The following is a 17227-nucleotide window of genomic DNA, read 5'->3' on the forward strand; positions in this document are numbered from 1 at the left end:
TAAGACCTGAGAGTGCGAGCTTTTTCATATTTGCATTTCATTTTTGGGCGTTTTGCACCCAGGCAACCATGACCATTTGACGTGCTGTGCCGGCTTTTGGACTTCTTTATATATATATATATATATATATATATATATATATATATATATATATATATATATATATATATATATATATATATATATATAGCCGCGTGTGGGAGCGCACACCCACAAGTATAATCATATGTAGAAATCGGCAAGGGTGACAGCACTCCAAGGAAAAATCAACAGGACAACTTAAATAATGCCCACATTATATAAGTTGTGTCCACAATAAACCTTTCTATTTTTTTAGCATTATCTATTTTTTTAGCATTATATAAGCTGTCCTGCTGATCTTTCCTTGGAGTGCTGTCACCCTTGCTGATTTATATATATATATATATATATATATATATATATATATATATATATATATATATATATATATATATATATATATATATGTAACACCTATTTGGGCCACTCGGGGTTGATTCACCAGCTAGAACACTAGAGCATGGGTTACACGTGACTTACACCCAGGGCAGGGCCTTCGCTAAGTGGAATTGTTCCCTCTATGGTGTAGTGCAACTACATCCCCCCAGGCTACTGTGCACACAAAAACAACTTGGGCGCCAGGAGGTTCTTAACAATCAGGAACGGTTTATTATGCCAAAAAGGGCAAATGACCACAGGTTTCAGTACTCACGCAGGAGTTGTGGAAAACAGCATATTGAGAGTTCACACAGATCACAGGCAGGCTCACACAGAGAGTACACAGGCAGATGCAGTACAACCTTTCCCTCCTGGAAGTTCAGGAAAGCAGCTTCTACCCTACACTCCGTCTTCACTGAGGTCCCTGACTGGAGGCAACACACAGAGCCTCTGGGAAGCTACTCCCTTTCTGCAAATCCTTGTTGGAGCTTCAGCTGCTCTTTCTCTCTATCCTATCTGCCTTTCTCTCCTAGAGAGACTATGACAAGTCTGCCCTAGTATATCTGTTCCTCATTCACGGGGTTACCTGGTCCCCGACTTGGACACATGCCTTCTTCTGGGCCTATTGCACTCAGTCCCCCTGAGCACATCCAGCTGGAATCACATCCAGAGGCAAAAGAGGAAGTGGCCACTCCCTGCACACACTATATAGGAGTGAGTCAGAGCAGTGTCATCAAATCTCTCAGCCTATCACTGTAAAGGTTATTTTGTAACAGGGATTCTACCCAATAACCCAAGGAAATGGTGAAAAGATTAACTCTATAGGGCCTGTATCCCTATAGGGCCCTACATATATATACTGTATATAGTGTACATGCCCACTTTTGCTCCATATAAGCAAATGACAAATTTTCTAAATTACAGTATTTAATCCCAAAATAAGTATCTCACTTTAAAGCTGTGTGTGTGTGACATTACTCCACCATTTAAACATAACTTTTTTCTTTTTTTTCTAGAGTTATTTGCAGCAAATTAAATTTTATCTGTGATTGTGATTTTTTTTTACATATGTGAATGTCAATTTCTTTGAGGTTCTTTCTTACTTCTAACATAACTGCCGGCTACTGAAGTAAGCAAGCAAAGGCCTTTAACAAGTAAAGGGCAACAATTACATACAGGTATGGGACCCATTTTCCAGGGACTTGTGGTCTTTTGGATAAGGGGTCTTTCTGTAATTTGAATCTCCATTTTTTACTGTTTGGTGAAGCAAAATGGGACAGATTTTGCCCATCACTAGTCCGGGGTGTGTTGTTTGTGCCTTTCTATAAACTATTGCCCTCAAAGGCAGCTGTGTAACTTTTCACAAATACGGTGGGCAAACTCCTGATTTTTATGTTCTATAGCTTGTTCAAGGCTAGACACCAAGCTTTCACACATTAATGTTGTTGGCCTTTCACCATATTGAAAGGGATCTGACACCCTAAGAAATAATTCCAAATTGATTAAAATAGTCAAGTGAATACTTAACAGTATATACACTTTTAAAATCTTGTTCCATTCATTGTTTTGGAATTGACAATTAAAACATATAGCCAGGTGCCATTTTGTGTAAACTGATCACAGCAAGCTTTGCATCATCCTAAAACCTGATGCCCATCCCCATGCTATGCAGTTATAGACAGTGGGTGGGAGGGGGCATGCTAGGAGGTCAATGACTTCTAGCAAGTGCAAAAATGAAAGTAAGAGTAATTGCTATGCCTCAGGCACAGAGGCAGGGCTGGCAAGATATGATTGACAGCTGAGATTTTTTAACGTTTTAACAGTTTATAACAGGTATGGAAGTTTTAATTTGGATTTCTTGTTCAATTTGCAAATGACTATTATTGCACAGATGTGTATGTCTAGGTGACAAGTCCCTTTTAATAATATGTTGTATTAATGCTTTTGAATGTAAAAAAACCACTACCAATCATGATGCCCTGCTGTACACATACCTTGGTACATATAACCTTGTATCGCCTGTGAGTGGAAGATTGACATCCTTTTTAATTGCCCACCCAGTCCCTAATGGAAGCAAATGCAAAGGAAGTGGTAGCGGTAACAGGAGTTACCATATCTGGTTGGTGAGAAGGGGTGCAAGTGGGGTGATTGAGGGCACAAAATCTATAAATCTGACTCCTACCTCAAAAAACTCCTCATCAAGGCCACAGACTGACTAACCCAGCTCCCTCTCACCTCTGAGTCGAGTTATCACAACCTCATATCTAATTTCCTCATATAGCAATGTGCAGTCTTCTACCTGGACATCTATACTGTATTTCTCGTCCTTACAAGCTGCTTCATAGCCTGCAATGAGAAGCTGTCTGACTAGGCATGTTTTAAATTTCTTTAGAAGAAACATTTTATGAAAAGATATATTCAGTTTTTTATGTTTTTATTGGCCAAACCCATTGAGAAAATGTTAAAAAAAATATAAGAATACTGGCTGTTTTAATAAACTGAACACATACACAGAAAATCATTTATCTGCAGGTTGTTTCCAGAAAGACAACTTACTTTTAATATCAGCAGCCTCGGAACACTTGACATAGCCACACACAGTGATAAATGAACACTAGTAAATAAACTATAAAGCTTTGTGATACCTTCCTTCCTATGCCCATTATTTAAAAGCACAGATGTTTATTTAATGTTCACAGGGAGATATCAATGTTTATTAGTGTTCCTCTATAAACCACAAGGTCTTGAAAATACAGCATCTCTCTTAAAAGAAATTCTAACTTTAGATGTCGTCTTCTTAAAATGTAGTGACATAATGGAAATCTTTAAAATAACTTTTTTTACTTTTACTTTTTTTCAACCATTTTATTAATATGGTGTTCATTAGATTTTATAGAAAGCATAAGGCAACCTAAAATATGTCTGTACAGGGGACAGAGAAAAATAAAGTGAATGTGGGGAAGAATAAGTACGTGGAAGAGGAAAAAGAAAAATGGTGTGAATTACGCCTTAATTATTATTCTTATAATTACAGTATATGAATAATAACTGTAGACATGGGATGTTTAATGTAAAATTTGTCTACTTTCATGAGCCAAACTGAAGAACTATTGTAGCCATACATAAAGAACAAACTTAATCAGGGAGGGGTAAATTGGCCTGTCACAGAGGAAGTGGAATGCTAGCACAAAGATCGCTCAGCGCCTGCCCTGCATTTCTGCTTTGTTATCAAAGAGCAGTTGATGTTGAGGATCCAATTTAATCAGCGTATACTTCTATACACTTTAAAGTAAAACAAAGAAGCCTTTTTATTTTCTTATGGTTTCCATGGGAACCTTATATTCAGCACCAGCCTTTGCAGTGGTAGCAATTTTTCTCCACTCAAGCAAAAAAGCAAATGTATAGAATCAATTAGAGCTTTTTCAGTTATACAATTGCAGTCACAAGAACTTCATTCCCTCTTACCAGTTAAGACACACAAAACAACTATGGTCTCATAGTTCTATATCGGCATCTATATGCTGTCCAAATCACTGGTTATGAAAAGCAATGGCTGACGCTATTATGGTGTAAATTTTCAAAATGTCCACTTCAGTTGAATACAAAAATTATCTGTACCTGTGAGCCAAAACTACAGTAGGGGGCCTATTTTTCATGCTGTGTAAAGAGTGGAGTGAAGCATTACAGGTGATGTTGTCCACAGCAACCAATCACCAATTAGATTTCAACAGTTAAAGGAAAACTATACCCCCAAAATGAACACTTAAGCAACAGATAGTTCATATCATATTAAGTGGCATATTAAAGAATCTTACCAAAATGGAATATATATTTAAGTAAATATTGCCCTTTTACATCTCTTGCCTTGAGCCACCATTTTGTGATGGTCTCTGTGCTGTCTCAGAGATCACCTGACCAGAAATACTACAACTCTAACTGTAACAGGAAGAAGTGTGGAAGCAAAAGACCCAACTCTGTCTGTTAATTGGCTCATGTGACCTAACATGTATGGTTTGTTGGTTTGTTTGTGAGTACAGTGAATCCTACGATCCCAGGGGGCGGCCCTTATTTTTTAAAATGGAAATTTTCTACTTATGATCACCCAATGGCACATACTACTAGAAAAGTATATTATTATGAAAATGGTTTATTTACATGAAGCAGGATTTTACATATGAGTTGTTTTATGCAATATCTTTTTATAGAGACCTACATTGTTTGGGGGTATAGTTTTCCTTTAATAAACAAAAGCAAAGATCTGATTGATTGCTATGAGAACTATCACCGGTCATGGGTGTCAGCAGAAGGGGGAAAGAAGGGGTAGTTGCCCCACTCTGACTTCTTCAGCTAGTTCCAAGAATTTTGTTTATACGTTTTTATACTTCCCACCCCAAGGCAAGCCTTAATCAGGTTATCTTCTGCATTTTTTTGAATGGGTTCATCTTCAGTTGGATGATACCCTATGTTATGTTAGCTTACTGACTGCTGGGAAGGTTGCAATATCACTCAAACTTGCAGTACAGCAGTAAAGAGTGACTGAAGTTTATCAAAGCACATGTCACATGAATGGGGGCTCCTGGGAAACTAACTGTCTACCCCCATGTCAGATTTCAAAATTATATATAGAAATCAGTTTGCTCTTTTGAAAATGGATTTCAGTGCAGAAGTCTGCTGGAGCAGCTCTATTAACATGACTGTATCACTTTAAAGAATCTTACCAAAGGTGCATACTACTAAATAGTATATTATTATGAAAATGGTTTATTTACATGAAGCAAGGTTATTTACATAGGAGCTGTTTTATGCAAAATATTTTTTATAGAGACCCACATTGTTGCTCATATATTTTTTCTTTAAGATTAGAATCTAGAATTTATTACAAGAACAAACTTATTAGATCTTCAATAAAAAAAACAGAGTGAAAACATCCATACTTCATTGCCTACAATGAACTCTGTACATGTAAGCAAGCAACTGTTAGATACATACAGTATTGGTTACTACTGATTACTAGGCTGCATCGATTCTGTAGACAAAGATATAGATTAATATAGATGGACTTAAAGGGCAGATTTATTAAGGTTCGAGTTGTGTGTTCCATGAAAAATGTGAATATTCTAGGTTAATTTTGAGTCAAAAATAGATTTTTTACGTTTTCAAAAAACTCATGTAGATTGACTCATGTCAATGGCAGAGGTCTCTAGAACCATTTGAAGATGTTAATAGCCATGGTATCCCCTGAAAAAAAGTTTATTTATTGCAGAAAAATTGATCAATTCTAGTTTTAGGGTTGTAAATCCCCCCAAACTCACTGATTTTAGTTTTTTACCTTCAAGTTTTTTCTTAAATTAGAAACTATTCGAGTTGTGAGTTCATTCGAGGTCTAAAAAACTCCAAAGTTAGACCTTTGATAAATGGCCACTCAACTGTTTCATCAGCCATTAAAAATATACATTTTTAATGCAATTTTTCATGAAGCACTCTTGAACAACCACTACAGACAGAATACACACACTCACCAATTTAATCATTTATCATTTCCATCAGGAGAACAGTTAATTTTCATCAGAGCTAAATGTCCAGTCAGTGCCCTTTTGGTATTCTCTTAGCTGATTAGATCAAATTAAATATCTTGAAATATCGTAAAATACCGATCCTGCCACACAATAAACCTACTCTATTCATCTTTGTGCAAATGCTAGTTTATCTAAGCAATTTTGCACTGTAACCCTACAAAATATTAGGTTATATCTTTTTGCTATGGTATAGTTCAAAAACTATAATGTTTATGTATAAAAATATATTGACATCTTACCTGGTCTAATAGCTGTGAGTACAGATCATGACAGTTGACAAAAATGTACTTGTAGGTAGAGTCTAAGCATGCTCGCACACAATCTTTTACTACTGCGCTGGCTCTTGGTGGACTCTGGAGTTCGAGAACCTGCAAAAGAATTATAGATATAAACGTTCCAATTTTTTCAGACTTTTATTTAGTATTTGCATGAATAATTAAATAACAGAGGGTCATTTAGAAATTTTCATATAGCCCTCACATTCAAATGTCTGTGTGTGGTAATGGGGGATCATGTCACAGAATGTTTTTTTTTTTTTTTTTACATATTTTATTCATATTTTCCTTTAATCAAAAGGTTTAAGCAAATATCACCTAATAAGAGGTTTAACAACAATATGAGTATATAGAATGCTAGTTTTTGAAGAGGACACCATAGAATACCTTCATACGGAAAAACGTGATGCTTGTTAGAAGATCCACTGTTGATTTCAAGTCCTGCAGCCTTTCTGTATTAGTAGCAGGAAAATTATCCTATTGCAAAAAATACAGACATATTATATATAATGAATAAAAAACTATGATCAAAGCACCATGCTGGTTAAAAAATGTATCTCAGGATATTATTATAATTTATTTATATAGTGCCGACATATTCCACATTATTAATATTACTAATTTTGTGGAAATGGAGATGGACGAATACTGTAATCTATTTTAGTGAAGGATGGATAAGGGTAAAATATTATACATAGTGGTTGGAAATGTTAATATGCCTATATTTATCACCATTTGTTTGCTTGTTTGTTTATTTTTTAATGTTTCATATAGCCAACCAAGAGCAAACATGATAATAGTTTTTGTTTGGTAGAAGACATGAATGGGCACTATCTGAATTAAGTATTTATTGATTTTGTAAGCTTTTCTACGATCCCATTATAACAGATTTACAAATCAAATATATTTGATAACATTATCAGAAAAAAATGCTTTGAGGCAGCTTTTTCATGGGCAGTTATGTTTTATGGGACCACACCATTTTAAATGGCATTTACTGCAAAGCGGATGTATTGCAACCTGCGAATCTCAATACCAACTATTGCTGAACTCTACCTATATACATATTCTATAAGATGTTAAATTGGCTGTTGTAGCTGAATAAATATTGTATAGTGTTAAAATGAAGATCAGTGTCTGACACCAGCATAATAATTCATGAAAAATGTACAGGTAACACATCAATCCATAGTACAATAGTAACTGATGCTTTCAATTGCAGCCATATCCTGAATTCCTGACATAATTTCAGAAACCCTTACATCTATCTATTAATATGTACAAGTATACATTTCCATTTTGAATAATAACATTTTAGTCATATTTAAAATAGAGTAACATTTAAAACCATTTAAAATTATTATTATATTTTAGTCACATATAAAATGCAACCACATTATATTTCACACTAGATAATGATATTTTAGTCACATTTAGGGGCAGATTCATCAAGGGTCAAATTGAAACTTAAAATTTTTTTTATTTGAATTATGAGTTTGTTTTAGAGTAATTCGACTAGGGAATAGCCCAAATTCGATTCCAGTTCAAAGAACATGTACTGTCCCTTTAAGAATTCAAATTGGACTATTTGCCATCTAAAACCTGCCAAACTGGTGTTTTGGCCTATGGGGGGGGGGCTCCTACAATCAATTTGGAGTTGTTTGGTGGACTTTTGAAAGTCAAATTCTTAAAAATTTAAATAGAAATGCATGCTGCCACCCTGAGTCATGGTTGGTTGAGTCAATAGGCAGAGCAGTTTTGCGTTTAAGTTTAACTTTGAGCAGGAGTGATGCAACTTGCATCAATTTTGCTACCACACATTAGGGATGTAGCGAACGTCGGAAAAAAAGTTCGCGAACATATTCGCGAACTTGCGCAAAAATGCGAGCGGTTCGCGAACGGTTCGCGAACCCCATAGACTTCAATGGGAAGGCGAACTTTAACATCTAGAAAAGACATTTCTGGCCAGAAAAATGATTTTAAAGTTGTTTAAAGGGTGCAACGACCTGGACAGTGGCATGCCAGAGGGGGATCAAGGGCAAAAATGTATCTGAAAAATCTGCCTGTGTGTGCTTGGAAGAGATAGTGTAGGGGGAGAGCTGTTAGTGATTTCAGGGACAGATGATAGTAAGTTTGCTGGCTAGTAATCTGCTTGATACTGCTCTGTATTGGAGGGACAGAAGTCTGCAGGGATTTGAGGGACATTTTAGCTTAGGTAGCTTTGCTGGCTAGTAATCTACTGTTCTCTTTAAACAACTGCCATACGTTGACCTTGTAGGCATTGTTTGCCCAGTTTTTTTGGACGCAGCCACTGAAGCACAGTTGCCAGAAAAAATATGCCATATAAATGCTGAAAATAGTCATTTTTCGCCATACGTTGACCTTGTAGACATTGTTTGCCCAGTTTTTTTGGACGCAGCCACTGAAGCACAGTTGCCAGAAAAAATATGCCATATAAATGCTGAAAATAGTAATTTTTCGCCATACGTTGACCTTGTAGACATTGTTTGCCCAGTTTTTTTGGTTGCAGCCACTGAAGCACAGTTGCCAGAAAAAATATGCCACATAAATGCTGAAAATAGTCATTTTTTGCCATATACGTTGAGTCAACGTATGGCAAAAAATGACTATTTTCAGCATTTATATGGCATATTTTTTCTGGCCTCTGTGCTTCAGTGGCTGTGGCCAAAAAAACTGGGCAAACAATGCCTACAAGGTCAACGTATACACTACTACAGCGGTGGATACGGATTACGTAAAATATATGAATGCTGCTTGAAAAAAAGTAACTCAAGTGGTTTTTCTAGAGACGATAATATTATCAATATTTAGACAAAATGTGAACAAGGTCACACAGCTCGATGGCGGGTTGAAGAAAACAGTGTGCAAATAATGCCTACAAGGTCAACGTATACACTACTACAGCGGTGGATACGGATTACGTAAAATATATGAATGCTGCTTGAAAAAAAGTAACTCAAGTGGTTTTTCTAGAGACGATAATATTATCAATATTTAGACAAAATGTGAACAAGCTCACACAGCTCGATGGCGGGTTGAAGAAAACACTGTGCAAATAATGCCTACAAGGTCAACGTATACACTACTACAGCGGTGGATACGGATTACGTAAAATATATGAATGCTGCTTGAAAAAAAGTAACTCAAGTGGTTTTTCTAGAGACGGTAATATTATGGATATTTAGACAGAATGGGAACAAGGTCACACAGCTCGATGGCGGGTTGAAGAAAACAGTGTGCAAATAATGCCTACAAGGCCAACGTATACACTACTACAGCGGTGGATACGGATTACGTAAAATATATGAATGCTGCTTGAAAAAAGTGACTCCGGTGTTTTTTCTGGAGACGGTAATATTATGGATATTTAGACAGAATGGGAACAAGGTCACACAGCTCGATGGCGGGTTGAAGAAAACAGTGTGCAAATAATGCCTACAAGGCCAACGTATACACTACTACAGCGGTGGATACGGATTACGTAAAATATATTATGGCTGCTTGAAAAAAGTGACTCCGGTGTTTTTTCTGGAGACGGTAATATTATGGATATTTAGACAGAATGTGAACAAGGTCACACAGCTCGATGGCGGGTTGAAGAAAACAGTGTGCAAATAATGCCTACAGGGCAAATAATGCCTAAAAGGTCAACTTATACACTACTACAGCGGTAGTAAAATAAAAAAAAGTAAAATAAAAAAAAAATGAATATTAAAAAAAAAAAAATTAAAGTTGGTGCTGCTGAACTACTAGGAGCAGCAGATTAGCACACCAGTCCCACTCCCCAACACTGCTAGACTAATAGCACTGGGCTCTTATAGTAGTAGTAGTAGTAGTAGTAGTAAAACAACAAAAAAATAAATAAAAGCAGTCCTTACAAGGACTACTGTTATTGCAGCAGTCAGCAGATGAGATCAGAAGCAGGACAGCTGCCCACTGCAGCTACATACAGAGCACTGCAGTAGAAGGTAGATTACTAGCCAGCAAAGCTACCTAAGCTTAAATGTCCCTCAAACCCCTGCAGACTTCTGTCCCTCCAATAACAGAGCAGTATCAAAACGATTACTAGCCAGCAAACTTTCAACTGTCCCTGAAATCACTAACAGGCAGCAGCTCTCTCCCTACACTATCTCTTCAGCACACACAGGCAGAGTGAAAAAACGCTGCAGGGCTTCGGTTTTTATAGGGAAGGGGAGTGGTCCAGGGGAGAGCTTCCTGATTGGCTGCCATGTACCTGCTGGTCTGGGGTGAGAGGGCAAAAAAAAGCGCCAACAATGGCGAACCCAAAATGGCGAACGTCGCGCGACGTTCGCGAACTTCCGGCGAGCGCGAACAGCCGATGTTCGCGCGAACAAGTTCGCCGGCGAACAGTTCGCGACATCTCTACCACACATTCGAATTTGCATTCATTTGAATGCATCAGGCACTATGGCAGAGGGAGCAAACCCTCTTGTTCTGCTGCAATTATGGAAGAAACAGCCCATAAGGAGAGAGGGCAGTTGTTAATACCTACACTACCAAAGCATACCTTAAGTCCAGAGAAACCATTCTTCAAGCTTATCTTTGATTTTAGTTTGTTTTGCTACTTATCTTGCAGCTATTATACACATGAGGAAACGTAAATGTATTATGTCCTTAGACTTGCTATACATTATATGATTGTTCTCACTGCTCTTAGCATTGCACATTGCAATAGTGCTCTTTTATTTCCCCAAACCTTTATGTTTGTTAATGTGTATTATATTGTAACTTACCTAATATCTTTAGTTTTATAATATTTATATAAAAAATTTAAATTAATGGCATGATCATGAGTCGGTGATTTGTCATGTTAAATGATGTTTACTTACCCTGTATTTTGATAGATCAATTCTTAAGGAGTTGTGCAGCTGATCCAACAACTTTATAAAGCGTTCTCTCTGCAAAAGCATATACGTTTCAATTGATAGTATTGTTAATGCATGATCTCATTCCGCATAAATCCTTCATACATTTTAATTGGATTTTATGTTAAAATGAAATAAAGGGGTTAATACAAACACTGAAAAAGGTTGTGTAAATCCTACATTTTCCTACCATGGATATAAATTGGGCACATCTCCCCCATCCAAAACATAAAATTTATACTGCATATATCCCCTCCTCAAAATATAACAGTATGAACATTATTCATATAAGCATGCATGGTTATAGGGCACAATGTAAAGAAAGAAGCACGGTTGGCCTTTTAAGTGATGGGTAAATTTTACAGATAAAACTGTGCAGAAGTGATGGGCGAATTTTGACACCCGCTTCAATTTTGACGCCCGCATTAAAGACAATGGGCGCCCAAATAATGTTGATGCACGACAGGCTAATGCTTAAACCTAGCAATTTTCAGAGTTACTTTTCTTTGATTTTTAAGGAACTCCGCAAGCTCAGTAAATTTCATATATCCATGTTTAATGGAAGTATTAGAAAACTACAAAGTTTATACTGGTGGATAAAGACATTTCAGGCTAAAGACATGTCTAAATGTGGTTAAATCTTTACAAAAATAGTTAGCAATAGCATAAATAGTTAGCAATAGCATAAACATTAAAACATTAACTAAAAATCATGTCTATCAATTTTTGGTAGATAATATATTTTTTGCTTGTGCAATTGCAAAATAGCTACATGCTTAAGCATATACACAGGAATCTATGCTTTAATTAATGCCAGTTTTCAAAATGTCAAGCAGTTGCCGAGGGAGCCAACACTGTGAATGCTGAACTGAGAAGTATCCCTATGTCAGCATCTCCCGATATTAGGTAGCCTTTTTATCTCCTAGGCCCTCGGGCTCTGAAAACCATGTCAGTTTGTGCAGGGATAGAAACAGCTCTGCATTAAACATTCTAGATGATTAGAGATAATAGTAGTTTGTCCAAAACTTTGCAATAAAGTATACATTGCCATCATCTCACGTATTTAATATATGTGTAGCAAAAGCCAGCTGATGAGATGCAACTTACACCAAAATTTGTTGCAGCAAAACGATCAGAAGCAGACACGTTTGTTGTAGCTGTTGTGTGAGCATAAAAAGCATTGATATTTGCTAGTAAGGTACTCATGACAGCAGGAACACCAGGACACATGTACTTGGAAGACAGACAGGAAAAGTGCCTATAGTGAAAACATAGAAAGTAGTGAAAATTATATTATATCAATCAGCCATATGCATTTTCTAATTAAATTGTACACTTTTTTTGATTGGATATTTATGGATGCTATAAATACTGATGAAATAGTGTGTCGTTGTCCTTAGTTGAGGTATGGGATCCATTATCCGGAAGCCTGTTATCCAAAAAGCTCCAAATTGTGGCATGGCCATCTCCCATAGACTCTAATTCTACTTTTTAAGAATTATTTACTTTTTCTCTGTAATAATTACACAGTACCTTGTACTTAACCCAAACTAAGATATAATTATCCTTACTGGAGGCAAAATAATCCGATTGGGTTTATTTAATGTTTTAATTCTTTTTTTTAGCAGATTTAAGGTATGGAGATCCAGTTTACAGAAAGACCCTTATCCGGAAAATCCCAGGTCCCAAGCATTCTGGATAACAGGTCCCAAACCTGCATATGACGACATGATCAAAAAACAATAACAGGTTTTTCCTTCAATCCTTGTTGTTTGAGACAGTTAGGTGAAATTCTGTGGTTGATTATATGTCGGATAATTTTGGTAAATGCATCGTTTAGCAATCAACTTGTATCTATTATAATTACTTTATGAATGCATTTCTGCTGTTAAACATAGGGGTACCATTCCAACATACTAACTAGCCCTAGACCTAGTGCCAGTATAGAATTTGGTTGCCTTGTCCCCTTAGCCTCTAACAGAGTTTTATATATATATATATATATATATATATATATATATATATATATATATATATATATATATATATATATATATATATATATAGATATATATATATTGTAACCAGACTAATTATCAAGCTGGGGGGGGGGGATTTAAAGCCATTCCTAGACCACACATCGACAGAAAACAAACAAACAAACAAACAGTGCATATAAACCAAAAGAAAAAGGCTAAGAGAAAGTGTTGATCTTCAGGGACATTTAGAATGAGGTTACCAGCATACTTTGCTCTGTTTCTACCCTGCAGATATCTATTAGTATGTACATATATAACAGTAGAATGCATATATCACAAGTCTAACTCAGAATTCCTTATAAATAAATATTCTGTTTTTGTCAAACACTGCCATGAGGATTTAACTGATTTACTTTAAGCTGCAATGAATTTGGATCCCAAGACACTCTGTTTGCACATCTTAAAATAGTAATAATAGTGTCAGCTCTAAAACAATTTTTCACTTATATAAAAAAAAAGGGTTTGCATAATTAGTCCTTTAATATTTCAAAATGTATTAAATAATGAAAGGGCAAAAAATCAGATGGAAAAGGCACAGCTGCAGTTGTTGCAGTAAATAAATAAGCGATTAATGAATGCAATACATTGCATTTGCACCAGGGAAGCACAATGTGTCCAACACTGTTATATTTCTTTTCAAATTGCCTGCCCTCATGGATTCATCCAATTGAAATGCCATCGCTTGATAAATGTCAAAAAGTTGACAAACAATGTTCCCAGAGCTGGAGTTTTATTTATTTATTTAGCCATTGTGTAAGATCATGTATCTTCCTCTGCATTTAAATATGATGAATGTTTTTCTATCCCCTCAAGCTGTAAGCAACTGAATCGTTTAATACTTCTTAGCAGTAAATGTGAAGGAGCTGCTCTATCATTTTCAGGTATTTATTGAGACATTCACAGAGCTCAGACAGTACATAGGGAGATGCCCAAGGAGGATGAATTATGTTAATATGTGCTACAGCTCATTTGATATTTTACAATAAATGACCAAGAGTATATAAACAATCACCCTTGCTCTTGTTTTTTTTTTAGCATTGACTCTATATTGTATGACTGGCCATATTTGCAGAGGTTTTTTTACCCTTAGGTTGATGGGGAAAATATTAGTTAGCAAAGGCAACCCTCATCCATTCTCACTGCTGCCCTTAACTCATACAATAGGTCAAGTTGCGTAAAAAAAATCTTGCCTCTTGAGATACAACACTCCTTAAGAAGGAAAGCGACCAATAGATTAGCCACAATGGTGCAAGCTATAAAACTATATTTATTCTGTAGAATGATTTACCATATCTGAGTTAACAGCTCTAGAAGCTCTCTCTGTTTGGTTTAGGGTAGCAGCTGGCATATTAGCTTGGTGTGACATCACTTACTGCCTGAGTCTCTCCCTGCTCACTCAGATTACAGAAGGGAGGGGAGGGGAGGAGAGGAGCAAACTGAGCATGCGCAACCCCTGCCCTGGAGGTTTAAAGGGATACTGTCATGGGAAAAAAACATTTTTCAAAATGAATCCATTAATAGTGCTGCTCCAGCAAAATTCTGCACTGAAATCCATTTCTCAAAAGAGCAAACAGATTTTTTTATATTCAATTTTGAAATCTGACATGGGGCTAGACATTTTGTCAATTTCCCAGCTGCCCCTGGTCATGTGACTTGTGCCTGCACTTTAGGAGAGAAATGCTTTTTGGCAGGCTGCTGTTTTTCCTTTTCAATGTAACTGAATGTGTCTCAGTGGGACATGGGTTTTTACTATTGAGTGCTGTTCTTAGATCTACCAGGCAGCTGTTATCTTGTGTTAGGTAGGGATGTAGCGAACCGCCGCCGATGTGTTCGCGAACGCCGTTCGCGAACACCGGCAAAATTTGCGAACTGTTCGCGAACTGTTCGCGAACTTCGATCATCCGAAAATCGTTCGATTCGAACGATCGAAGGATTTTAATCGTTCGATCGAACGATTTTCGTTCGAATCGAACGAAAATCGTTCGATTTTAGCGATCGAATGGTCGAATGGGCGACCGATTTTGACGCGAACGCCTATTGGCGAACGTCGCGCGACGTTCGCGAACTTGCGGCGGACGCGAACAGTCGAAGTTCGCGCGAACTAGTTCGCCGGCGAACAGTTCGCTACATCCCTAGTGTTAGGGAGCTGTTATCTGGTTACCTTCCCATTGTTCTTTTGTTTGGCTGCTGGGGGGGGGAAAGGGAGGGGGTGATATCACTCCAACTTGCAGTACAGCAGTAAAGAGTGATTGAAGTTTATCAGAGCACAAGTCACATGACTTGGGGCAGCTGGGAAATTGACAATATGTCTAGCCCCATGTCAGATTTCAAAATTGAATATAAAAAAATCTGTTTGCTCTTTTGAGAAATGGATTTCAGTGCAGAATTCTGCTGGAGCAGCACTATTAACTGATTCATTTTGAAAAAAATGTTTTTTTCCCATGACAGTATCCCTTTAAGCTGAAAGAAGGAAGTCTGATACAGAAGCCCATGTGTACACAATAGAAGGAAAGAAATGCTGTGTTTCATTTGACAGAGGATTCAGAGCAGCACTACTTTGAGGGTTTACTGGTATATTTATATAGACCTTTCTAATACAGCTTACTTAGTTTTAACCTTTCCTTCTCTTTTAATAAAGGTATAAATGACTATATACCATGAAGAAAAATACATTTTATCCACAGGTAAAAAAAAAGAGTGCCTAGTGTGACTAGATCTCCTTTTGTGCTTGGTTAGTGCCAGCCCAATGGAAGTGAATGGTTGTGCCAGATACACATTAAGTGATAATGAATAGGAAAACACAATAAGGTTGTGCACATCACTCTGTACATATTACCGTATAAACACTTGATGATGAATTATGTTAGTAGTTATAACTCTAAAAAGTAAATCATTGTTATGAAATCTTTAATTTGCCAAGTAGCTACTGATTGTGAGCATCCAGAATAATACTGTCCCTTCTTCAAGCACATAAAAGCAAGGTTAAATGTATTAATTATACAAAATTCTAGACACAGATCTTGTAAAGTGCAAAAAAGAAACGTATGGATATGGGAATGGAAGCGGAAGTGGTACAAACTTGATTCAAATGAATTAAAATCAACAGATGAGAAATGAGTTGTTTTGCATTTAATGTACATCTTTTCATCATAAACATTCCTTACTCTTTTGATACTATATTGCCTTGCTAACAAGGTACTACACTTTACTTAATAATGCTTTTGTCAACTTTAATACATGTTAAGCAATATATTATCCAAAACATTGATACTACAAGTATGAAAGCATTCTGCTGTGCCTAAAACGGAAAGTTGATTTTCCTTTTATTTTATTTGTATGATATACGTGTGTTACATTTAATATCCCATTTTAATCATTAAAGGGGCAGTTCACCATTCAAAAATGATATTGTTTTTTTCATTAGGCAACACATCATAGCAGAAAATCCACAGCAAGCAACAGCAGAAAGTTATTGGTTATAACTTTTTTAATAAAAAACAAGTTAAAATATATTATGTAGTGTTCATCAACAGGCAAATCCTTGAATTTACAACTCTGTAACTGTGTAAAGGCTGGTACATTACTTATTATTGTTTTTACCTACTGTAACTATTACTGTAGCAAATCTTCACTGGTCAACTCAAGTCACCATGCTGCACTGTATATAAAACATACCCTCTGTTGGTACAGTTATGGGATCCATTTACCAAAAAGCTTCGAATTATGGAAAGGCCATCTCCCATAGACTGCATTATATCCAAATAATCCAAAGTTTAAAAAAAATGATTTCCTCTTTCTTGTAATAATAAAACAGTACCTTGTACTTGATCCAAACTAAGATATAAGTAATACTTATTTGAAGTAAAATCAGCCTATTGGGTTTATTTAATGATTACATGATTTTCTTGTAGCCATAAGGTATGAAAATCCAAATTACAGAAATATCCATTATCTGGAAAATCCCCAGACCC

At 36.4% G+C, this 17227-nt stretch overlaps 1 protein-coding gene across 2 annotated transcripts in view; it reads right to left on the reverse strand.

Moving 5' to 3' along the window:
* LOC108711380 (protein unc-13 homolog C) overlaps positions 1 to 17227 on the reverse strand; it is a 240663-nt gene that overhangs the window by 108342 nt on the left and 115094 nt on the right. For both annotated transcript variants that reach the window (XM_018253063.2, XM_041586773.1), the window contains exons 14-17: positions 12325 to 12475; positions 11182 to 11250; positions 6698 to 6787; positions 6275 to 6403 (exon numbers count right to left, since the gene is read on the reverse strand). In XM_018253063.2, the coding sequence (XP_018108552.1) occupies positions 6275 to 6403; positions 6698 to 6787; positions 11182 to 11250; positions 12325 to 12475 (439 nt within the window). The remainder of the gene's footprint in view (positions 1 to 6274; positions 6404 to 6697; positions 6788 to 11181; positions 11251 to 12324; positions 12476 to 17227) is intronic.

Source organism: Xenopus laevis, chromosome 3L (genome assembly GCF_017654675.1).
Source record: "Xenopus laevis strain J_2021 chromosome 3L, Xenopus_laevis_v10.1, whole genome shotgun sequence".
Taxonomy (NCBI): Eukaryota; Metazoa; Chordata; class Amphibia; order Anura; family Pipidae; genus Xenopus; species Xenopus laevis.